The sequence below is a fragment of the Aristolochia californica genome, unplaced genomic scaffold, assembly GCF_029961685.1.
Source record: "Aristolochia californica isolate CCGP_79_NKW_82.1479 unplaced genomic scaffold, dmAriCali1.0.hap1 SCAF_3, whole genome shotgun sequence".
In the NCBI taxonomy this organism is placed as follows: Eukaryota; Viridiplantae; Streptophyta; class Magnoliopsida; order Piperales; family Aristolochiaceae; genus Aristolochia; species Aristolochia californica.
The window spans coordinates 8532273-8556483 of record NW_027181992.1 but is presented as its reverse complement, the minus strand read 5'-3'; the positions used below and the strand labels follow the sequence as shown (position 1 = coordinate 8556483).

Sequence of the window (24211 nt, the reverse complement as noted above, 5' to 3'; positions counted from 1 at the left end):
ATCAAAAGGCTTTTAAGCATGATAAAATTTATCCTATGGTTTACTAACATGCTATAAACTTGTTATGCATCAACTAAACATGATTTTCAAATCAATTTGCCCTAAATCTCCGAAATTCTCATATACCTTTGGATTGAAGGTTGACTGACTATTCTGTTACATTGCTAGAGTTCTTGAGATTTTTTATGTGACTTTTAACTTTAGTTTTCATGTCTTCAGTTTTCTTCTTTGTGAAAGGTTCTTTTTCAAGATAACACTTCTTTTAAGCTAGGGGTCATGAGATGAATTTGCCAGCTGAGTTGAAAGATCGTGATTTTTGTATCTCTTAAAGGAAATGCATATGAAATGCTTAGTTCACAATTGTTAGCTCAATTAAGTTTTTTATCATCAAAATATGGATTAGAGTAAACTTATCTACTTATTTATGTTTTTTTTGTGCTTATTGTTATTACCCTCTTAGGTTTTAGCCTTAAGGGAATTTTGGTTTATACAGATGAAGGTAGAAGAGGGCTCGTTTTTCTCATCACGGGATCTCCCTCCTCTCACTCAAACTCCTCTTCTCGTCTAATCTCACACTCGCCTCTACTCTTCTCTCGCTCTCTTTTATATCTTGAAGGTGGAAGATCACTTTATATTCTCGTTTTCTGAAAGTATACACAATTTAGGAAATTCTCAGTGTGATGAATCACATGAATGATAAAATCTGCAAAATGTTACAGTATGAAAAGAGAAGGAAAAGAAGTAAAAGTGATTTACCTGGAAATCCTCATTTTTTTGCTTGATTTTTATTGGGCACTTATCATTATCTTAAACTTATTAGTCCCCCTGAACTTATTTTTTAGTGAGGATGGAAGAGCTTATCAGATTCTTGTCAGATTCACCAACATGAGCTTCAGGGTTGCATTGCAGATTGAAGATAGCAGCCTTGCCTGAGTTTCAGATGAACCAACTGAATTGTAGGAACCGAAAACCACATGAAACATCCGCATTACTGTAATTACTTTTCTAGCTCCATGAAACAAAGAGTTAGATGACAGAAATATCAGATATTCATGTACTCTCAATCCCATCTTTTTGGCTTCAAATGGACAACTTGATTATTTTACTGTCTTGACATCTCCACTGGCAGGTTCCTGTCCATGATAAAATTTACTTGATCATATCTTACTTTATTCCATTTCTGTAACTCTGTTTTTCTTTTTGGACCAGGGTTCTAGCTTTATAATGCTAATTGTAGTTTTCAAATTTCAGAATATTGATGTGAATTCTATGTCGTTGTAGCACGAATGTTGGAATATCTTATAGGAAAAATAATATAATCCAAAGCTCAGAAAGACCAATGATGTTAGAATAACTAAGAAGAATTAGTAAGATACAACAATCTGTATTAGAGCTTCGACAAAAATGGAGGCTTTTGGATGTAGTCAACTGCTGTCCTGTTCTGTCTTGTAGGCTAGTTTTTAGACAAAAAAGAACATACACTCTTGTTCTGTTTTCAAATATTTTAGAATTAAGGCTTTTTTTAATGCATGTTTGTGTTTCATTTTGCCTCCTGTGAGTTAGGTAAGATTCTTCACCGCCATGTTCTAGCGAGTATTTGTAAATGGATTAACTACCACTCAATTAGTGGGTTGATTTTGAAAATCATGCATAGTGTCCTTTTGTAGCTCCTGCCTAATGCTGTTGTAAGATGTAACTAGAGATCAATGATTAATTTCAGAGACTCTAGAAATAATCTCTGGTTGTCTGGTCCATAGGAAATCCTCTGTAGGCTGCTGGTGGCTGGTGTCTTTGAGATTCAGTGGGCAATATTAGTCTCTTTTAGGTTACTGTGATTCTATGCAAGCAGAGAAAAAGGCACTCTCTCCAGGGACTTAGATTATACTCGGTGCTCTCTCGGCTTGTTCAGGTTGAGGGTGATTCTGCTGCAATTATCAGTTGGGTCTCAGGGAGAAATCCCACTCTTGATCATTTCTTATGGTTCTTAGAAAACATTAAGAATATATGCAGATCATTGAATGTCTCTTGGGTTCATCCTCTGAGAACATGAATTACTTGGCTGATTCACTGGCTATAAGCAGAGCTTCCCATCAAAACCTTGTTGTGGTAAACTCTTTCCCTTTTTACTTGTTATTTTTCATATTTTGTTTATCATTTGTATTTCATTCAAATGTTTCTGTATCTCTGGGAGCTCTGTTCTTAATGATATTTCTCATTGATACTAAAAATGAAAAAAATTTCCTCTCAATTCACAGTTTTGTTTAAATCTTCTAAATTTTATAACGTTTCTGCACTATATCTGATTCCATCAACTAAATATCCTACAAGGTTCATTGAATTGGAGGCAGCCCTTTAGGAGGGCCAAAATATTTTTTACTTGTTGACCAATTCATTGAAGACGGCTTGGAGAGTGTTTTCTTGAACCTCTCTCCAGACATACTACAATGAAAAAGATAGATATTAGCAGTCACTTGCTAAGAGCAGAAGCTGAAATTAAAGGGACAAATTAAAGAAGCAGCCTATTTTTATAACAGAAGCTGATGGTCACAAACAACTTGGAACTCTCCTAGAACAATCTCATGTTTTTTTCCACTGTAATTCCAGTCACTCGAACTTAACACATCCTACTGCTAGAAGTCACAATTGGCAATCATCTCTATGAGCAGGTTTATATCACCATACCAAAATTATGTCAAATAACAAGTTATTACTAATTTGCAGTTACCCGTATGCTGCATTCTTTCTTGATCAGAAGAAGGCCCGACTGCCATAAAATACTCTTGATCCGTCCTTCTTCTCCGCTGCTAACTTGTTACCAGGTCCCTGAATGACTCGCCCATCATTGGTGGGCTCTGGTTTGTCAAGATCCATAGGGAGCTTCATCTTGGCCAACGACTCTGTAAATTGCTGCATGCTTCTCATATACATATTGACTATTTGTTGCTGCATTACCTTCTGTTCTGCTTCGAGGTTGATATTTGCAAGCGGGGCCGTGAAGACTGAATCCAGCTGGGTTTGTTTCTCTCCGTCCTCCCCCTTGGTTGTGTAATCCGAGTCGTTATTCTTGTCTCGCAGCAAACTCCCGTTCTTAGAGGTAGGTGTTTCTGGTGAAGCCTCGGAGCTTTGATGCGGCGCCAATGGAGAACTGGAAGAATCGAGAGTCCCGTGATTCTTCTTGTCCATAGAGTCACCTGAGTTCCTATCATCACTCAGACTAGTCGTGGTTGAACTGAAGACCCCTGAATTTTGCACACTTCCGTTTGGAGAAATAGAGCCACCGCAGTTGTATTCACTGGAATTTGCAGCCATGTCATAATCTTCTGCAGATTGTGAGGAAGCACCGAGATGTAGAAAGGAAGCAGCTCCCTCCAAACAAGTCTTCGAGGCAGAGTTCCTCTCTGCCATGTTGAAGTACTCGACGACCATTTTATTGTTCTCCGTTACCATATAAATGTCAGGAAATTCGATTCTACCGTACTGATCGACTGGGTTTGCGACCTCAGACCCTTTCCGATCAAGCAGCACAACCTCTGAACTTATGGAAGACTGCGAAAATCTACTCGAAGCGACGTCGGAAGTGGCCAAGGAGAGCGATAACTTAACTGTTCCAGCAGGAGAGTGAAAGAGATCGGTGGACGACAGGGTGAAGTCTTGGGTCAATTTGCCTTTGCCTTCCAAACTTGATAAGGGGACCAGAGCGAAACCCAACAATTGATCTTCTAAGTAGTTTCTCGCCCTGCTAAGCATCCAAATTTCGCATTTGAGGACAGCATCAATTTGGGTGACCTTCATCCTCAAGCCTTCGTTGAATTCCGGGTTTTTTCCACCACCCTTCACAATGCTCGTAGACAGGGCTTCATCAGGGCTGTAAGTGAGGGAGAATTTGGCATAAACATCTTGGTTTTCATAGATGCATATATTGTGAATGTTTCTGGCATGGTAGACATAGATATACAGGAGACCTGAGAAGCCATCGGCATCATCCATGGAAAGCGAGCCATGATCATAGCAGAACCCGGCTTCCTGATTGAAGGAATCCATCCGAGCAAAATCAGAGACCCACAACGCAAGAAACAACCTGCAACTGGAAAACGGAATTCAGAAAAAGCATCAAAGAAGAAATCTCTCGGGCACTTCCTTCTAATTTGCCGAGAAAAGAGGCGTTTACAAAATCTTCAGCGTGTGAAATGAGCTGCAGCAGGGTCGATATTGAGGAATTGTAGCGCTTTTTCTGAGGGGTAGGTGAGAGTGAAGGAAGGAGGAAGATATCAATGATGGTGATGATGATGTCAGTGGTTTGTTTTTGTTTTCACATTGCCAGTATTTGTTTGGTGGTGTAGAAGGCTTCGGGAATATTTTTTTGGGTGGTTTGCTTGATATTGCAGGATGGAATGAAGTCATGACCTGCTCCACTAAGGAAATGGTGAGGACCCAGTCCAAACCAAATTTCTTTTTTTATCTCATCACAATCAAGTGTCTAGCCTCTCTCTTTCAGAATGAGGAATCGACAGGCCATGTTCAAAAAGCATACGAAGAATGATTGGTGCGCTTTGGACTGCTGCTCGTCTTCTGCAACTATCTTCCAACTGCATGACGACGGATAGGAGTGATGGACCGGCGTTCCGAACTTCTGAGCCCAATCCGCAAGCTACGGAATTCAGAATTGTTTCTATGCATCTCCTCTAATTTTACTTCAATTATAATTGTTTTTCCTATTATAAATATAGTGTCAATGTATTCAATTAACCTCAAACCAAGAATAAAATTTTAATATGGTATTAGAGTAAATTGTTTTGATCTATGTTCATAGAGATTATATTAGGGTCCTGGGCGTTAAGTACCTATGTCTTCCACTCCTAACAGACCAATCTTTTGGGTTGTATTTGCTAAGTGCTTAACATTTGGCATCAGAGCTAGCGCTCGGTCACGAGTTCGAATCCCAGTGTGTGCTACCGAAGCGGAAGGGGCGACCAAGTGGAAGGGGCCGACATGGAGAACTGCGATGAGGCACTAGGAGTGGGGCAGCCGCTTGAGTGGGCCGCCGCTGGTGCTGGCCGCCGTGGACGTCGGCTCGCGAAGGGGGGTGTAATATTAGGGTCCTGGGCGTTAAGTACCTATGTCTTCCGCTCCTAACAGGCTGGTCTTTTCGGTAGTATTAGCTAGGTGTTTAACAGATTATGAGTTTTAATTCAATTCATAATTTTTAATTTTCCTCTTAAGTTTCTATTCGGTGTCTCGCCCTGTTAAAACATATTTTGTATTTGTTTATGTTGAGCTCCTCTCCTTTGCTAGAGAAGAAGTCCCCAAACTCAGATTTACCACATTTAGTATTCTCCCGTCTTTGAAGTACTTTGGAAACCCAATCAACCAACTTCATTTGACCTGTGTGTTCATCCATTGGCTTCCTTTCTAAAGACAACCTCTAGCATGAAAATCCCCAAAGCGCCAAAATCTCCCAAGTTCCCAAGTTCCCAACTTCTCGTTGAGATCGCCTACGAGACGATGAATTGAACTGTATATTGGTATTGATTAAGAGTGATATTTATACAGTTTATAATGATAAGCTTTAACTAGAGATAATTACAACAATAGATAATTACAATTGAGATCTTATCCAAGAAGATAAACCAGAGACAAGAAGATATTATGTTAATTCCTTATCATGTCCCCTCAAGATAGGCCATGGTTAGAGAGACCAATCTTGTCCCATAGTAACTGAAACTGTGATCGTGGCAATGTCTTTGTAAGGAAATCAACAAATTGGTCAACAAAGGCACTATGAGCAACATGAAGTAGACCAGATTGAACTTGATCATGGATAAAGTGATAATCAACTGCTACATGTTTCATTCTGGAGTAAAACACGGGATTGGAGCTTAATTGAGTGGCACTAATATTATGCCAATAGATTACAGGAGAAGACGAGAAAGTTACACCAAGTTCACTAAGTAGAGAACACACCAACCAAAGTTTAGTAGCGATAGCAGTAACTGATCGATACTCAGCCTCAGTAGAAGAACGAACAACAATGTGTTGTTTCTTTGAACTCCAGGAAACGAGATTACGCCCAAGATAGATAAGGTAAACACTAGTGAAAGAGTAATCATCTTTATTGCCAGTCCAATCCGCATCTGACAACCCATGTAGTGATATAGGAGACAAATATGTAGAAGAATCCCTTTATCCAATGTGCCACATAAATACCTTATTTTGTTTGACAAATACCCATGGCTCATTAGTTGGTTGATGCATAAACTGGGACATCTTGTTAACAACAAAGAAAATATCAAGTTGAGTGAGAGAGAGATATTGTAGGTTGCCGACTACTTCACAAAACTAAGATGGATTAGAAAGAGGAGAGCTTGAGGTCATGATAAGTGATGAAGAATTCGTCGGCAATGGGGTGAGGATAGGTTTAACATCTTCCATATAAGTCATTTTGAGCATGTATTGAATGTATTTGCGTTGAGAGAGTAATATGCCATCGCGATGCAGATTAACCTCAACTCCAAGGAAGTAAAAAAGAGAGCCAAGATCTTTTAGAGAGAAATGATGAGTGAGGCAATAAACAAATTGAGAAATATGGTCATCACTATTACCAATAATAATCTTATCATTGACATACACTAGTAGAAACAAAACATGCTTGCCAGTATGAAAAGTGAATAGAGATGTATCAAAGTGAGAATGCTTGAAACCTGAATCTACAAGAAATTGATGCAATTCATGATAGCACACCCGTGAAGCCTATTTGAGACCATAGATAGCTTTATGAAGTTTACAAACATAGGTTGGTTGTTTTGAATCAACAAAGCCCGAAGGTTTTTAAATGATTACTAGAAAGAATGCGTGTCAAAATGGGAAGAGCGGGATTACCAAACTGATAGTGTCAACTGGATGATGTGGTTTTGACTTGAGAGAAGGCGAGAATTGGAGAAGACAGATTTATGAGCCGGCCACTCATACACTCCATCTCTAGTGTTGCCCGTCAAATATATTGCCCCCGTGCGGAGATCCTTCACATAAAAGATAGGGAAAATTCAACGGAAACATTATTAGTAGTGTAAAATTGAGAGATAAAAATTAGGTTCTTTTACATGTTTGGTACACAAATGATATCATTCTTAAATGTAGTAGTGGTAGTTGGAAGAGATATAAAACCGGTGAGGGTGATGGAGAGACTAGCGTCATTGCCAATCTTAACATCATCTGAAACAGGATAGGGTATATGAAGAGATAGGTTTCTCAAGTATTTTGTGACATGATGAGATGCTCCACTATCAAGTAACCAAGCTGGATTGTTGGATAGGACGTTAGCCACATAATGAGCTCATTACCATAATGTTGTCGAAGTATAAGAAAGTGGAAATCCTGTGTTGGTGGACTGGATTGGTACATGTTGAAATGATGGACATTGCTTAGCCGAGTGCCCTTGGATGCTACAAATCTGACAAAACCCTGATATGGACGAGGTGAAGGATGGCTAGTGTAAGGTGGGGCACCAGAGTTGGTAGCTATGGTTATTAAGTAACGAACGCCAGCCCACATGACCAAACATAGTTGTTGTGCTGGCTGAGTCGACTTATGTAAAGTCGACATTGATCTATAATTGAGAGACAATGAGCAGGCAGTCGTTGACTGTGAAACTTTTTTTTTTTACACGTGAGGCTCACATGGACAATGTGTGCTTCATCTTCAATCTTGTGTGTGCCATCTGGCTCCTTCCTTTAGTAGAGTGGGACATTGGAAGGCTACTCCGGTGGCTCATCTGCGGTCGTCGGAGGCTTTCAGAGTTCGACGGGTACAATGAAGATCCGAGTATTGCAGAGAGGGAGATACTGAGGTGTTGTTGCAGGGCATTGGAAGTGTATAGGTCAAGATTGTAAACCATATCGATTGATCAATCATCCGGAACATGGCCACATCATGCTATAAACATGATTGATCATCCTGCTTGGACTGATGGATCAATAACCTATATGACTGATTGATCATACAAAATTTTACTAGTTACCAGAGGGTATTCTGATTGGTCGGCCAAACCTTAGCAATGATCAATCAACTTAAAATGTTAGACCCAACGGGTAGATATTGATCGATCATACCATCGATCAATAAGACACATTCTAACAGAAAAATAGCCGTTACACTTGATTGATCGATTAATCACTTTACAATGATCGATCAATGTAAACACTGACTTTTGAAAATGGGAAAAAAATAGTTAGTTTGGCTTGGGAACTTATAAATACCCCACCAAACTTTCTATTGAGAAGTTAATAAGCATTTATTGGCATATTCATAAGCCTCCATTCTCAAAAACTTGAAAAACTTTTCAAAACACTTTTGAGGGAAGAAGTGAACAAATCCTTTGAAATTTCCAGTCTTTTATCCATTCCTCTCCTTTGCATATACTTCAAACAAACTCTTATCCTTACATTGAACTACAAAGTTGGAAATTCTTATCCTTACATTGCGCTACATAGTTTGAAATGAAGATATGACTTTTAGTGATGAAATTCATTTCTAAACTTTGTCTTACACAAGAATAAAGTTGTCTTCCATTTGATTCAGTTTGAAATTGATGTGAAGGCAAAATCGATCTTGTATCCAACAAAAACAACTTTACCATTGTGTTACCTGCCTGAGGTTGACCAAATTTGATCCATTTTGTAATAAAATGGGTCTCAAAATATGTTTATATATATAATTATTGATATTTCATAGGTGAGTAATTAACCCTTAGTTACATAAGATATACTCAATTCACTCCACAAACTGAACTTATAAGAACGAAATTAAATACTTATGATCTCCATTATTCACATACTTTGATTGAACTCCAACAAGGTCACCCCTTGAGAGAAACGAGGTAATCACTTCGATCCAAGCGCAAGGCTTCATTCATATCTTATTCTGCTTTGCCAGTGCAAATACAGAAGCAGAGGTCACGGCAGGGATAAGAATCTCATTTGGAATGGAATCTGGAAACAACAGTTGCTTGACAAGAACAGCTGTTACTGGGAATCCGTAGATGAAGAGGAACATATCCCGAAACGATCCCCCTCCCCCTATTTGAGCCCCTTTAAATAGTTCCATCAGAATGATCTCAAATTTTCCCTGTGGTATCTCGCCCTTCCTGTCTCTGTTCTTCTGCAATGGCAAACATTTTCTTCGTCACAGTCAAAAATAACTATTTACCATCTAATTGTCATTTTCTTTTCTTTAGTATCTCGGTTTCACCTCGTACAATTCGCCTATCTTTTTTTCGCTTGGCATCATGATCTGTGTGAAGCCACAAAGTTCTACGTTTATAACCCTACACGAAATAATCCAAAAAACGTTAGAATTTGCAGTTCACTGAGCCCCTTCACTTTGAAAAACAAAGTTATTTAAATGAAACTGAAAATCAGAGAAAGAAACGAAGTAATTACTCCACGGTCTTGCAAACCGCATAGTGGAAATGGGCATGGTTGCTATCAGAACCTTCCAGGTACGTCTGGTAGCAACGATCAACAGTGTTCCTTATCTTCTCTGGGTCCAACTTCTTGCTTGTTTGTGGCGGTTGTTTTCCACCTATAATGGACAATGTATCTGAGAAAATTTACTTCGAAACTCTAAACCCAACCAAATGAAAGGCGAAATTGACGGAAAGATGATGTAGATGAAGCTTCTGCTTCGAGACGATAAAGACAATGGAAGAAGCGAAATCCCTTTGAATGTACCTTTCGAGAGCTTGTTAATGGATTGCCCCATCCTTCCGGTCGTCGGTGCGGTTGAGAATGCCTCTTTTTGCCCTGCGGATGATTTAAAAAGAGGGAAGTGGTGGGAATTTCTTAGAGAAGAAACAGAGAAGCTCTGGCGTTTAGATGCTCACGCAGGGAATGTACTGGCTAGCAAGGCACCCAGAGAGGGGTGCGAATGACAAGTACCCCTAAATGCTTCACGGTTCGAAGATTGAAGCAACCTCAACCTTGGCAAAAATTAAGAAAAACTTTTTGGTAATACGAATTATTATTCTTATATGGTAATTTTATTGAATTTTTACTAAGAATTTATGTCGATAAATTGTTAATAGAATCCGGTCCTTGACTCCAATTTGAGAGCTGAAATATTGGGATGTTATTGTTGATAAATTAAAATCTTAAAAGAAAAAAAGTTTAGGAGAGTCAATCTTGCCCTCTTTCTCTATTGAAGACAAATACAACTTCAAGGGGTTATTCCCTTTCCGATATGTGAAATTGAATTACAAAATAAGTTGGGTAAGTTGGGTAAGTTGGCCTAGGTGGCTTCTAAGGACAAGGGGGACAGGTGAATTGAGTTTTTACAATTATTAACTAAGGATACCAAATTAAAATTTAAAGAAAATATGAAAGTTAAAATACACACATAAAAAATAATACAAAAATATTTTATTATCGATATTTACTTTATAGTATTCACCGCCCAAGAACCCTTGAGAAATTTCACTAATTATCTCTATTAGTTGGAATTTGCACTAAAGATATTTCGGCTTTCTAATAATATGTTGAAGAACGACTTTTTCAAAAAAATAAAAATATGTTGAAGAGCAAGTATGGAAGAGACTTATATGACTCTCACAACAAGACATCTCACAGAGCCATAATTTATTAGAATATATAAATAAGCATGAATGTAAAAATGTAAGTTTTTTTGTCTTTTTTCCTCACCTATTACAGTGAAGGGCATTATTCTCATAACCCTAATCCTCCTTGCTTTCTCTCCAACGTGCTCTCTTCCTCAGTAGCCAGCCGTCCTATTCTTCTGAATCTCTCTCTCTCTCTCCTTTCACATTCTTTATCTCCTTCTTCTTCCTTCCTCTCCCTTATCACTTTATGTCTAACCTAATTAACATGGAATCCTAAAAACAACATGGTATCAGAGTGATGCTTTCAAGATTTCGTGTCAAAACTTTTTGCCCTTTTTTTATATGTTGAAGCCTGAAAGATGCTGGAGTGTCCATGTTATGCATGAATTATATATGTTCTTATCTCAAATAAAATAGCATAACAAACAAATTGTATTGAAAAAGTTCAATTTTTTCCTTGTCAATGCAAACATCAAACCATAGCATAATTGATGCATCTTCCTGTTGTTTTTCCTTCAAGGGTTGATATGACAAGAGGTTAAGTTGGATTACTTTACAATGCTTGAAATTTGAGAATAAGTTTATGGTGAAATTTAAAACAAACCCAAGTTATTTCATTCGGTAAGACTTGACGAGAACAACAACTTTTTGTCTTTGGTTTTGTTTTCTTCCTCTGGGTGAGAAATTACTTTTGATCATGCTTGGTTCCCCTCGGTCTAGGTCCTCTTATACTTACAATTGATGTTACATTAGTTGGTATCCTCTTGAGTTTTGATAATCAAACACAACAACTGAAACAAGAAGATGTGTGCTCACAAGGATGTGTTTTTTTTTTTTTTTTGCGAGAAGGCTATTAAAATTCAGCAATTCCATGCTGGAAAAATTTTATTTTGAGTAGATTAGAGGACATTAGTTCATTATAAGGAAACAATCTCAGAACAAAAAGGGTTAATGGAAATTACCTTTATGGATTCATGTGACACACATCCATAAGGAGGAAAGTTTCCTTCTTTAGACTGATCGAGAATTTGGACAAATTTGGTTGCTGAAATTGGCATTATTTTTTCTTTGATTGAGATCTTCTATGAATGGAACATTGAAGCCTTGCATAGTCCAACACATCACTATATTCCTTCTAGACGTTGAGTCGAGTTCCTACATGAACACAAGCATGAATTGCTAACTTCGTTCCACGTGAGCTCAACACCTTTACACTTACATGTCAACTATTTTGAAATTCTCATGAATTATTTGTATCTCTTATACGAGTCAAGAGTGTTGTTAAACCTTGTTCATTGATTAGTAAAATAATTCATGGTTGAAGATTTATGTTTGAATATGGTTGGCAAGAGTGATTTACTCGAGATTATTACTATTCCTTTAAGAAGACTATCAAACTATTTGAGTTGGTCTCAATCGGTTTAATCGTTTTCCTATCACTTGAGACTTGTTAGGACACTTGACTAAACCACCCCTACTTGTACCTGAGGAAGATAGTATTTACGCCAAATGGCTTAAAAAGATACATTTGTCATTAGTTGGTTGATTAATAACATGGAAGAAAATATTGCAAATAACGTAGTTTATCTAGAGACGGCTAAGAAAATATGGGATACATGTGCAAAGTTATATTTTAGTTATGATAACTTGCAAAAATTATACAATGTTTTTCAAATAATATATAGTACCAAACAGGGGGAGAACTTGTATGATTTATCTTGCCTGATTTAGAGGACATAATCAAGAATGGAAAATTGCTCAAACTTATTCCACTAATATTTCGATTCAAGAGAAACAACGGGAAGCATTATCAGTAGTTTTTTGCCTTGCTAATATTAAACCATATCTAGAGGTGGCCAAAACTCAACTCCTTAGCTCAATTGCTCTTCCCTCTTTTGATGATATATGTGCTACATTGATACAGATTTTGAATCCATCTTCTACACCCCATATTGATATTTCTTCAACCATATACTCTAATAATAAGGGTCAAGGAAGAAACACTAAAAGTGGTTGAGGAAGAGGTGGTAGAGTTGGTCAAAATGCTTGAAGAACTGACAATCGAGTGTGTGCTTATTGTGGGGGTGTAAATCACCTAGTTGACATATGCTGGAAACTCCATGAAAAACCTGACTGGGTAATGGCTAATCAAGTATGTACAAATAATGGAGACATATCCGAGTCAGAAGAGGGCAAGAAGATAGTATTCGATGATGGCTTTGAATTACTTCAAAGGTTGAAAACTAAGACCGTATCCACTCCCAAGGCTTCTTCTACTACTGTTGTTGCTACCACTATATCAGGTATGGTCTTTGCTACTTCCTCTTCTTCATCTTGGATCATTAACTCTGGGGCCTCCGAACATTTGATTTGTAATGTTCATCTTTTGAGTTCTTTATCTCCATGCCAAACTGATAAATTTTTATCTATAACTAATGTGTCTCAAATCAAAGTCCAAGGCATTGGATCCACCTCTACACCTACACTTCATCTTCATGATGTCCTCTTTGTTCCTTAGTTTCCTTTGGTAATTTTTTTATCATTAAGTCGGTTAACTAAAATATTTAACTACTCCATCACATTTTTAGCCTCTTATTATTTTTTCAAGATCTCGACACAAAACAAGTGATTGGTGAAGGTCATAAACAAGGGGGAATTTACTATCTAAATCTGCCTACAGTCCCTACTACATCCACTTCCCATACATAGGCACTTCAGAAGCACAATAGATTAGGACATTCGTCTTTATGACCTCTCCAACATATGATTCCTTCTTTGAAATCTCTTTCCAATTTAAATTGAGAAGTTTTCCTATTGAGTAAGCACCAAAGGATACATTTAATAGCTCCCAAGTCAAATTGAGTAAGCACAAAAGGATATATTAAATGTGCACCAAAGGATATGTTTGTTATGACCCCTCTCTCAGGAAAATGTTTCTATCCAAATATGTGACATTTTTTTAAGACCAATTATTTTACTCCACCAAAGATTTCCCTCTTGGTCTTTCTTCAGCTAATCAACTTCCTAAGCCTATTATGCCCATTGATGATGAAAAGCTTATAGACGACCTTTTCCTTCAAAGTTTCCAAGCCTCCAACTTCAAAGCACGAATGAAGATGTATTTAGAGTTTGATCCCATCTGGTTGTGCATTACAAATATGATCGATCAGTGTATTTTCCTATGATTGATCATGCTTTAAGTTCCTATTGGCAAGGTTCTAACTGATTGATCAATTGGGTGGGATGATGGATCAATCAGATAGGATGATCGATCATTCCTTATAGAATGGAAGACATCTTGAAGTGGCATAAATGTAATATCTTTCCCACGTCAAAGAGATAGCAAAAGAGGTAATTAAAAGTTCTTCTCATAAGGATGTCACAAGGGTATAATTAAGGAAGACGATGTATGTCTACTTATGTCTTTTTTTTTAAAAAAATTTGTAGACCTCAGGGCATTGTAGTCATTGTAAACCTCCTTACACAACTATAAATAGAGGCTCAGGGCATAGGATAGATCATTAAGTCTCTCTCCTTTTTCTCAAATTTATCCCTAGCTTTCTCTCCTCTCTCTCTCTCTCTCTCTCTCTCTCTCTCTCCATCTTTTTAGCTCTATTCCCTTTATCTCTCTTCCTCTTTCTTCCACTTCCTTTCTTTTCCTCTTCTTCATCCTCTCCTCTCTCACCACCTTGGTCGAGGATCTTGTCATGGGATCCTAAATCCAACATTGATCAATCAGGTGAGATGATCGATCATTCCATGAGAAATTTGCTTGCTTGGGTAGAGATGATCGATCAATCAGGTAGGATGATCGATCATGCGTTATAGCATGAAATGGTCATATCCTGGATGATCTATCTATCAATTATAGTTGATCGATCATGCTTTATATTTCTAGCTGACATAGTTTTGGATGATCTATCATTACTTGTGGTTGATCAATCATTCCAATGCCTATTCAAAAGGGCAAACTTTTAAAGCATGAGAATGTTTTTCTCTAAGTACTCTAGCATGCTCTAAATGATGTTTATGATGATCCTAAACATGTCAAGTGCAAGTTATGACCTAAAGCTCCGATTTCATATATGTACTAAAAGAGAAGGAGTTTAGAATACTCTCTTACAAAAGTGACTGAGTTTAAACATTTGTATATTACACTTGAACTCTATTCTTCTCGTTGTTTTATTCCTTATGAGTGCTTCTTCAAGAGACGTTCTTCAATTGTGTTTGAGGTCTTGAGTTTGGCTTGAAGTTTTAGACCTTGAGATGCATTTACTCTTGAAGGGAAGTATATGAAATACTTAGATTTTTAAGTTGTTATATCAATTAAGTTTTATTTTCATCAAAAGCAACACGGGAGTCAACCTACGATTAACATTTTAAGCATTTCAAAATTTCCTTTAAGAGACACAAAATCAAGGTCTATGAGGAAGAATCGACAAATTCATCATAAAGACCTCATGTAAAAAATGAATTGTAGAGTCATCTTGAAGAATCATCTACAAAGAAACTTGAAAATTTGAATACCTAGAGTCAAGAAAAATAGAAAAATATCAAGAACTCTAGTTTTGTAAGAGGATAGCCAGCCTAATTCTGATTACTTGATATGATTATGCATTAAAGCATTATGACATGCAATGTTTTTTTCTAAAACTACATTTTGACATTGCATATAAATGTTTTAGAAACTTTGATTCCCATGAAAATGACATAAATCGATTAGGAGTTAGTTTTGCACACTGACTGTGGGCATGATCGATCATCATCATAGGAATATGAATAATCAAAATCTTTTGTAAATGGTTGCAAAGTGGTTAATTGACGTCTTGATTAGTCATTGGGCTTAGAGAAGCCAAAAAAATACAGTCTTTATACATGATTGATCAATCATACATTTTTGTTGATCAATCAAACTTTTTTGTAGATTTTTGAATATGGTCAAAATGGCTATTATTTCTAGGAATCATATATATAAACTTCTAAACTTGTAGAGGAGCAATTATTGAGCATTTATTGGCATAAAAAATCTTTCATCAAAGACTCTTTACCTGAAAATTCTGGTTTTTACTTTTTTTTTTTGAGAAAAATAGTTAAATTTGCATAGGCACTTCAAAATCTCTCAATTTTCTTGGCGGAACTAGTTCCATTAAAGTTTCACATACTTCATCACATGATCTAAGGAACACCCCCTATGGGAGTGGTTGTGCAAGCACTTTACGAGTGAGCAGTTTCAGGTAAAGTTTTTTATTTTAAGGATACCAATTTTATAAGAATGAAATATTTTGTTTGTTGTTCCCAATTGAAGAGATTTTTTTTAAAAAAATGCTGAAAAAAAAACAATTCAACATTCATCAAGCTCAAAGTCCTTTCTACATTCTTGCTATGAGATGGATGTATAATATTGCTAGTATTTTTATTTTGAATTTTAATTGTATGTGATATAACTTTTTTTATGTTAAATTTGTCTAGGTGTGAGTGTGAGTCAAGTAGTTCTTTTCTAAACACCCATCATCATGAGCCACATAGATGACCTTGTAGGGGGCTAGGGTTGAATATGTAAGTAAAATATTTGTGCCCTAATTTATATTTTAAATTAAATTTATACAAATTGTTTAGTACTAATTTATCGCAACTTATGGCTAAGATGAATCAGTTCAAATGTGTTGGTGATGCAACCTCTACTAGTTTTTATAGAGCATACTCCATAGGCCCAGACAGTGTCTCACAGGATCCTTGTTGCCCCTTTTTGTGTTTTTATAGTGTTTGTATGTTTATTTTTTGTAGCTTTTTATTTCTAGATAAATTTAATTTTGTTGGGTAATTATTTAATTTTCCTTGGATTTATTTCTTGTTGAGAAAATATTAGCATTTCTAGACAGAATTATAAATTTTTTTGGAAAATTTGACGTAACGTGTGTAGGAGACAAACTTTATCGATGCATTTTCCATCGTAAAAAAATTGACTAATTTTAAATGTTTTCACGACAAAATTTTCCATAAAAAAAAATCTTTTCTCTTGTGGTGAGTTTGTGGCTCAAATTCTCAAGTTTGCATCCTCTTAAACTACTTTGAAAGGCTATATTTTCAAATAATATTTGAGCATTTTCCAAAGAGGGATTTATACTTTAAAATCATATTATTTGGGATTAAACTGAACTACTATTGTGAGGATAGGAACAATAAGGTTTGGGGTGTATTTTTTTATTCATTGTTATAAGATTTACTTATATAAGAGGCAATGATATTGCTTAATATGTAAAGCTAATAATCTTTGCATTATAATTGCATAAGCCTTGGATAGGCAAGTCCAAAACCTTAGCTCACATCAGGTAGAAATATTATTTTGTAGCCAAGGTTTTGCCCTTTGAGGTGAAGTGACTTGCATACTCACTTTGAAAAAGGGATTTGTTGCCTCAAACTGTTGTAATTTGCCTTGTTAACAAAATAACTATTGTGTAAAGGTTTGTATAACCCTAAACTATAAATTGGCTTTTGTTGTAAGTGTTGTTTGATTTATTAATTAGTGGATTAAACTCGATACTGTGGAGACACCTTAAGAACAGATTAACAACTCGAGTTAAAATTATAAATCACTATAATTTATCGTATCATGTTCGATGGAGTATGTCTTTATATGTTAACTTTGATTGAATTATACTTTTAAATTGCGTGTATCAGTTCACAAAGACTGAATTGCTTTCAAGTATAAGAAGATTATAAAATTGCCATAAAAGCCCCTACCTTCGATATGCCAGACCCCCAACACTGATGTCACAAACCCTACGGATCTGTTTGGAACCCCATGGAAAAGAAAATAAATTGAGAATTTGATCATTATTATTCCCAAAAATAGTTAGTGAAAAGGAGAATTTGATCACTATTTAATTTTTACTAACTACTTTTGGGAATAATAATGGTCAAATTCTCTTTTTTTTTCTTTTTTTTTTTTGTAGGAGTTCCAAACATACCCTATGAGAAAGAAATAATATTCCGGCCCTTGTTATCCCACAAATAGGCAAAACCATTAATAGTAATGAAAGGATCATACGAATCCTAAAACCTTTTCTACACTGACCTATCAGTTTTTAGCACCCTGAATCGTGAACCTATCTTGCTTACAGGACCAAGAGTAATTACTTCAGATTGACCAGACACATGCCTTGTAAAAAAACATACAAACCAAATCAAATACTAATCAAGTTGAATGGAAGATAACATGCAACATCAGGTTCCATTCATGACCACACAAGTGATCGGCCTTGCGTTTTTTTGTTTGATTAAATGCATGGTTTAGGAGATCCCATTTAATGAGAAATGAATTCCTGTGAAGAGATAAATTTTGTTAAGGAATAGTCCCACATGGACTAATGAGTACAAAGATCCTGAGTTTATTAGTTGAGAAATAGGTTTCGTAAGTTGGCTAGTCATTTTAGGATGGGCCTTAGATCCAACTTAACATGGTATTTGAGCGGATACTCATATGTAGGCCTACACCTAAATTATCTCTAACAATTTAGGTTCATATCTATCTTCTTTTTTTTCCCTCTTTTCAGTCCCTATACTTGTTATCCATTTGTAAAGCCACAAAATAGGACATATACTTAAATTATCCATTTGTAGAGCCACAAAAAAGGTCATACACATAAAATTATCCATTTGCAGAGCCACAAAAGATGACCTACACCTAAATTATCTACTTGTAAAGTCACAAAAAAGAGCATACACCTAAATCATCTAGTTGTAAAGCCACAAAAGAGGGCCTACACGTGAGGAGTGTTAAAGAATAGTCACAAATGGATTAATAAGTACAAAAATCTTGAGTTTATTAGTTGGGAAAGAGGTTTCTTAAGTTGGCTAATCATTTTAAGATGGATTTTGGACCCAACTTCACAGATTCAACAAGAGGTTTTCCTAGGATGATTTCAACTCTTGGAAAATGTTCATTTCATGGTTGACTAAACAAGGCCTTCAGTATTCAGTTTTTGGGACTACAAGATTAGATACACTTTCTATTTTGATGATATGTTTAGTAATTGTATTGCATCAATTACTCTTCCTTCCTACATACTTGAGGAGGATTTACAATAATAGGTACATACCAAAACTACTACAAAAAGTGCATCACACCAGGGCCTTATTCCAACTTGTATTTTAAAGTAGATTCTTAATGCCCTAAGAAGAGGTAGAAAAAGCGACGATTCCCTACATATGGAAACTGTCATGGAGAGTGATCATCTAGGGTTTGTTTGGAACCTCATGGAAAAGAAAAGAAAGAAAAGACAAAAAAAAATTGACCATTATTATTCCCAAAAATAGTTAATAAAAAAAGAATTTGATCGTGACTTCATTTTCACTAACTATTTTTGAAAATAATAATAGTTAAATTCTCATTTTTTTTTCTTTTTTAGGGGTTCCAAACAGACCCCTAGTCTGGTTTCTCCGCTAGTAAATACATTGATATCATGTGAAAGGGAGACTTGAGACTAAATAAAGCATGTAGTTGCATATGCTTATTTTGGACATGACTAAGGAGCTTAGTCCTTACTCTAATTTAGTTGTTATCTTCGGTTCAAGAACTACACCTCCTACAATCAAATTTCCAAACCTTTCCACTGGCTTTTTAATTATTGTACTCAAATCTGAAAAAGTTTCAAAGACTAGGAAGAATTAAATAACATCAAATAAGTGGTCAACAAGTGAAATCATTTATTTCAATCTTCAAATGTAGAATTAAACAATTAGTCCCAACACTGAAAACCCACATGCACAAGAAAGATTTTCAGCAACAGCATTCTCACCATTCTAAACCATGGTGAGACAAGAGAAGTAAAGCTCCATTTCAGTATAAACCAATGCAAGTTTTCTTTCTCTCAATGCTGATGTTGTTGTCACTGCAAACAAGAAATCAAGAAATTGAGCTACACCATCATCAAGTGCTAATTAGTAACAACATCTGTGTCAGGAAACTAGTATTACCCCATGCAAATATTGGGCTATGCAGCCTCTGATCGTGCCGATAGTCCAAGATATCGTAATTGGCAGGAAACTTCTCTTTGAGCACTATGTTCATGTTATGAGCCATCTTTTATTCCTCTGTTTTATACAGAAATCACACAAATGTGAGGGGATCAAAAGAAACATAGAAGTCAAGAGGTTTTTTCCCTGAGTTCTCTTGTTCAATTTTGCTGGACACTCTGTATAGATAACCAATGAAAAACAACTAACATCACATAATCTTCATATCGATGTATGAAACTCTACTTTTTTTTTTTTCAAAAAAATCAAATCAAATCAAACAATTTGCTTACAGTGTGAAGTATGCGGGGACTGGCTTTGACCTGCCCATGGAACAACTTCAATATTCAAAATCCCAATTTGCCAAAACCTGCTACTCCCTCGAAAAATTTAAAGAATTTGTTCTAAGCCTTAACAATATGGATTATTCCTTCAATGCGACATTCTCCTGATGTGCAATGAAACAGGGGATCCTTCAAAGAAATCCAGCAAGGCAGATTCAAGATCCTCCACTGAATATTTGATATACATCTCTGAATTTTTACTGTTCTCTAGATGACACCTGAACCGACCTAAGAAAGATCTGTAAGCTGGTAATAGTATCTCAGCAATTGATATCCGAAGCTCCTCTCTTAGCTGCAAATCTGGCACGAACCATGTCGATTGAACACGGTGAGCCTCTTCAAATGACGAATTGAAGCTCTTAAATCTTTCTCTCAGTGCAGCCTTTGATACACCTGATGAGAAGCCCCCACTGACATGAAGACCCTCATCTCTTAAACAGGACAAGGTCCGTACCCACGTAGCCCTTTGATAACTGGTAGCGCACTGTCGGTATTTTCCGGTTAATCTTCTCAGATAGTCATCTCCTATCATCTCTCGGAGTTCAGGTGAACCTTTAATCTTTTGAACGATGTAGTGGACATTGTTCATGAGAAATAGATGGGACAGAGCTGTGTCTTTGTAAAGCATGGACTTGCCTTCCAAATTAACTTGAAGGCTCTTGATGATCCAGACCAGATGGAGGGCCAGTGGAGATTTGTCTTCTGAGTCTGGGAAGTCCATTTCTGGTATTGGATGCTCCGAGAAGCGTGATCCACCCGAAGGCTTTGTGACAATCAATTCAATCAGAGTCTGCTTGTAATCAGAGATTAGACTGACGTAGTTCATAACGTACCTAACGAGCGGGTGTAAGGTCCCCCCAGGTACAGGGGTTTTGGAAGGCTCGCGCTGGACAGCATTCTCGAACTCGGAAAGTATCCCTCTTGCCGCCTCAGCGAGCCGCATGAGTATATCCTCTGCCTGGGTCCGAACAGACTCCGATGACTTGGATCTGAACACAGCTGTAATATCCGGCAAGAGATCATAAACAGCATCGTGGAGGTCCAATATCTTGAAAAGTTTTTCCGGGGACCGCCGGCTAATACTGATGGCTTCGGCAAAATTGAAGACTTGAATCGCCCCGCCCTTCACTGTCTCCATGAAGCATGCATCATCGGCTTCAAGATCAGGTGGAGCAAGGTCTTCGAATATCCTTTCGCAGAGCTTCATCTCACTGGCAAAGAGAATTCGAACACAGATCTTGGCTGCGTGGATCCACTTTCGGATCTTGGACTCCAGAGCTTCCCACTCCAGCCTTTGAACATCCCCGATGCTAAGCTTTTCGACCCCCAACTGACGAAGACTACAGTCAACAACGGATTTCCGCACACTCCCATAAACTTGGATGCACTCGCGCAAGCATCCGGCGGTGATCATTCTCTCAGCAATGTTACGGAGGTCGTAAATGGCGTCTGATGGGATTAAATCTATTTCTCGGACACTGATACTATTCGTGGAACGGTACCTGGAGCAGCTCCCATCCTGCTCTTGCTCCTGGCCATCTTCCACTTGGTCTCGTGGGTCTTCTCCGTAGTCCTCGTCATCGGACTCCTTACAACTCGCAGTCCTGATACCAGACAAAGATGAAGAACTCCTAGAGTTGAGGGAATCAATGGCCGGTGGGTTGCTATGTGTGATCAATATATTACGGAATTCATCCTCGAGACGAGCCATGGCGACCTGGATGGCACCAGTGGCCTTGGCCGAATCACCGTCCGACAAGCTGGTATGTGAAATCGAACGCTGAATCTCGTCAACGGCCTGCAGGTACTGCGCGGCTTCGTCCCGATCACCGTCGAAGATCATCCGCTCCCGTGCCTCCTCAGACGCCGTGGAATCCCAGCGGAGGATGAGCTTCTCGGCGGCCTCGAATTCGGAGATCAACTGCTTGTATATATCATCTCGGGGATGCTCCCCGCAGGTCACCGGAGATCTTCGCGCCGGGAACTGAACCACCGGAATACGCCGTGACGGAGATTCCATGACAAGAAAAGGGGTTTCCTACAACATAAACAGAACAAAGAGAAAAATCAACGAAAAGTTGAAGATCTAGAACGGAAGACGGGCGAAACTTTTGGGTTCCCGAATAGTCGACGAATCTATGTCCGAGTGAGAACACAGAAGAGGTGGGAAGGGAGATGCTATTGACTTTGAGAGGCAGAGGGCAGAGGCCTAGAGCCGAAGAAAAAAATAAGGAAATAGAAGAGAAATGAAAAGCAGTCCAAAATCAAATCCAAAGAATTCAAAACCCAAAATTTGGCCAGACAATATGCCGGTGCAGTCGCCGTCGACGGGATAAGAATGGCACACCGTTGCGCTGGACATTGCTCGTGGACAGCTTGTCTTTACTGTTCAGGTGTGGAGTCCCAGGGGTGGAATTTGGATTTGTCTTCTGCTCGTGGACAATTTTTTTATTTTTTTATTTCAGAGCAGACCAGGAAATCTCCCACGTTGACATAGCCAATGGCCAACAGCCAATACAAGACACAGTAGCCAGCAGCTTAAGTCTCCATTGACCACCTGTTCCTCAAACAGATAAGGGAGGTGGAAGGGAGAGGAGATTTTTTCTTGGCGCATGGCAAATAGAAAATGCAGGGAAAGAGTATCCTTTCCCAACTTCTTGAACCCTTTCCCACCTTGCATTTCTCTTCTCATAAAATGAAGGCAAACTGTGGGATGGATCTTCTTCGTCTGGTCCCTTCTTTCCTCTTTTCCTTTCTCCCCACACGGCATAGATAAGACTTGGAAAGCTTGAAGGATTAGCCATCGGAAGAGTGAGGCCCAGGTCTTGGAAATTGCCATTTATTTAGAAGAAGTCACTGTTGGAATTTGAGATTTAGAGTGGGCTGCTCAGCCTCGCCTCTCGCTTCCCACACTCTCAAAGCTGAACCTTGTCACGAATAATTTTATTTTTTTAGTTATTTTATTAATTTATACTACACTAAAATTTATCTTATTTTATTAATAAAATACCCTATTTATTTTTTTATTACATTCATAACTTTTAATACTATATTAAATTACTAATTTAAGAGTGATAATTAAGATATTTTAAAAATAAGAATTTGATCAAGTATCTAGACATTATAAAAGTAAATATTTTTGTTTAGGTATTCTATATTTTATAATTAATTAAATTAATAATTTTATTTTAACTTGTAATTATTATATTAATTTAGACTAAACTATGATCTATCTTATTTTATTAATAAATACTCAATTTAATTATTTATTATATTAATTAATTTTAATATTATATTATATTACTAATTTAAGAGTGATAATTAAGATATTGTAAAAGTCAAAATTTCTAGACATTATAAATGTAATTTTATTTTTTTAATTTTTATATTTAACTATATATATATATATAATTTAATATATTTAATTATTTAACTTATTTTGTTAAATACAACTATCTTAATAAAGTTAAATCTATCAAAGTATTTCATGAATAAACTCATTCTTCACTTTCCACTAAATTTTCTATTGTAGAAACTAATACAATAAAGTACCTTACATTGGGGGGTTAGTGCACAATGTAAGTTTACTGGGACAATGGAAGGGAATATAAAGTACATGTTTGTATTAGTGTGTGCAATGAAAAGTGTAGTGTAAAGTACTTGTTCGTATTAGTGTGCACAATGGAAAGTGTGGTGTAAAGTGCAGATAAATTATTTATTAAATAAAATATTTTGATATATTTGACTTTCAAAAAATTAAATTAATATTAGTTAATAAATAAAATATATTAAATATAACAATTAAATAAATACTTACTTTTATATTATTAAAATTATAATTTTATAATATCTAAATATGAAATAATTATACAAACATCGTACTACACAAATATTGTAATAATAAAAATAAAAATAATACAAATATAACTCAATCACTTATTTAATATAAAAAAATTACAATTGTATATACAAAAATACAACACACAAAATATTTGTCAAATTAAAGTGGGAAAATAGGGTGGATCTAGTTCCTTTTTTTAGCCTTTTTTTTTTTTGTCAAATTGGAAGTATGAGTTTAAGGTTTGGGGTAAAGTTGAGTTCTTAAAAATATGGCTCAGGTTGAGTGTTTAGAAACTTCACTTGACCCAACCATTAAACAAAGTTAAAATTATTTTAAAAGGAACGAAAGAAAATAAAAATAAATTATTAGTTTTAATTATACTTTATAATTAAAAAATAAAAT

General features: G+C 36.6%; 3 protein-coding genes across 5 annotated transcripts; all 3 read right to left on the bottom strand.

Moving 5' to 3' along the window:
• Nucleotides 1-2506: 2506 nt before the first annotated feature.
• Nucleotides 2507-4280, bottom strand: LOC137959130 (uncharacterized). 2 transcript variants are annotated; one of them, XM_068806450.1, is made up of 2 exons: nt 3963-4040; nt 2507-3865 (listed from the first exon to the last, which is right to left on the bottom strand). In XM_068806450.1, exon 2 carries the CDS (start codon nt 3790-3792, stop codon nt 2749-2751), a length of 1044 nt encoding a protein of 347 aa, XP_068662551.1. In that variant the 5' UTR covers nt 3793-3865; nt 3963-4040; the 3' UTR covers nt 2507-2748. The 2 variants fall into 2 exon arrangements, with proteins under 2 accessions (XP_068662551.1, XP_068662550.1); XM_068806449.1 differs by having other exon boundaries at nt 2507-4280.
• A 4447-nt stretch (nt 4281-8727) lies between these two features.
• Nucleotides 8728-9901, bottom strand: LOC137960594 (uncharacterized). The gene is made up of 4 exons (XM_068808246.1): nt 9726-9901; nt 9435-9576; nt 9244-9319; nt 8728-9153 (listed from the first exon to the last, which is right to left on the bottom strand). The coding sequence occupies exons 1-4, from the start codon at nt 9754-9756 to the stop codon at nt 8905-8907; spliced, it is 498 nt and encodes a 165-aa protein (XP_068664347.1). The 5' UTR covers nt 9757-9901; the 3' UTR covers nt 8728-8904.
• Nucleotides 9902-19295: 9394 nt separating this feature from the next.
• On the bottom strand, nt 19296-22590 carry LOC137959226 (exocyst complex component EXO70A1-like). 2 transcript variants are annotated; one of them, XM_068806597.1, is made up of 3 exons: nt 19918-22590; nt 19586-19803; nt 19296-19500 (listed from the first exon to the last, which is right to left on the bottom strand). In XM_068806597.1, exon 1 carries the CDS (start codon nt 21986-21988, stop codon nt 20057-20059), a length of 1932 nt encoding a protein of 643 aa, XP_068662698.1. In that variant the 5' UTR covers nt 21989-22590; the 3' UTR covers nt 19296-19500; nt 19586-19803; nt 19918-20056. The 2 variants fall into 2 exon arrangements, with proteins under 2 accessions (XP_068662698.1, XP_068662697.1); XM_068806596.1 differs by having other exon boundaries at nt 19586-19702.
• Nucleotides 22591-24211: the final 1621 nt, after the last annotated feature.

What these genes read in the sequence shown, in the direction of transcription:
- LOC137959226 (XM_068806597.1), bottom strand. Translation starts at nt 21,988, where the DNA reads ATGGAATCTCCGTCACGGCGTATTCCGGTGGTTCAGTTCCCGGCGCGA.
- LOC137960594 (XM_068808246.1), bottom strand. Translation starts at nt 9,756, where the DNA reads ATGGGGCAATCCATTAACAAGCTCTCGAAAG. An exon ending in GCGGTTTGCAAGACCGTGGA is followed by an intron (nt 9,320 to 9,434) that starts GTAATTACTTCG and finishes TATTTCGTGTAG; the next exon opens with GGTTATAAACGTAGAACTTT. An exon ending in AGATAGGCGAATTGTACGAG is followed by an intron (nt 9,154 to 9,243) that starts GTGAAACCGAGA and finishes TTGCCATTGCAG; the next exon opens with AAGAACAGAGACAGGAAGGG.
- LOC137959130 (XM_068806449.1), bottom strand. Translation starts at nt 4,041, where the DNA reads ATGGATTCCTTCAATCAGGAAGCCGGGTTCTGCTATGATCATGGCTCG.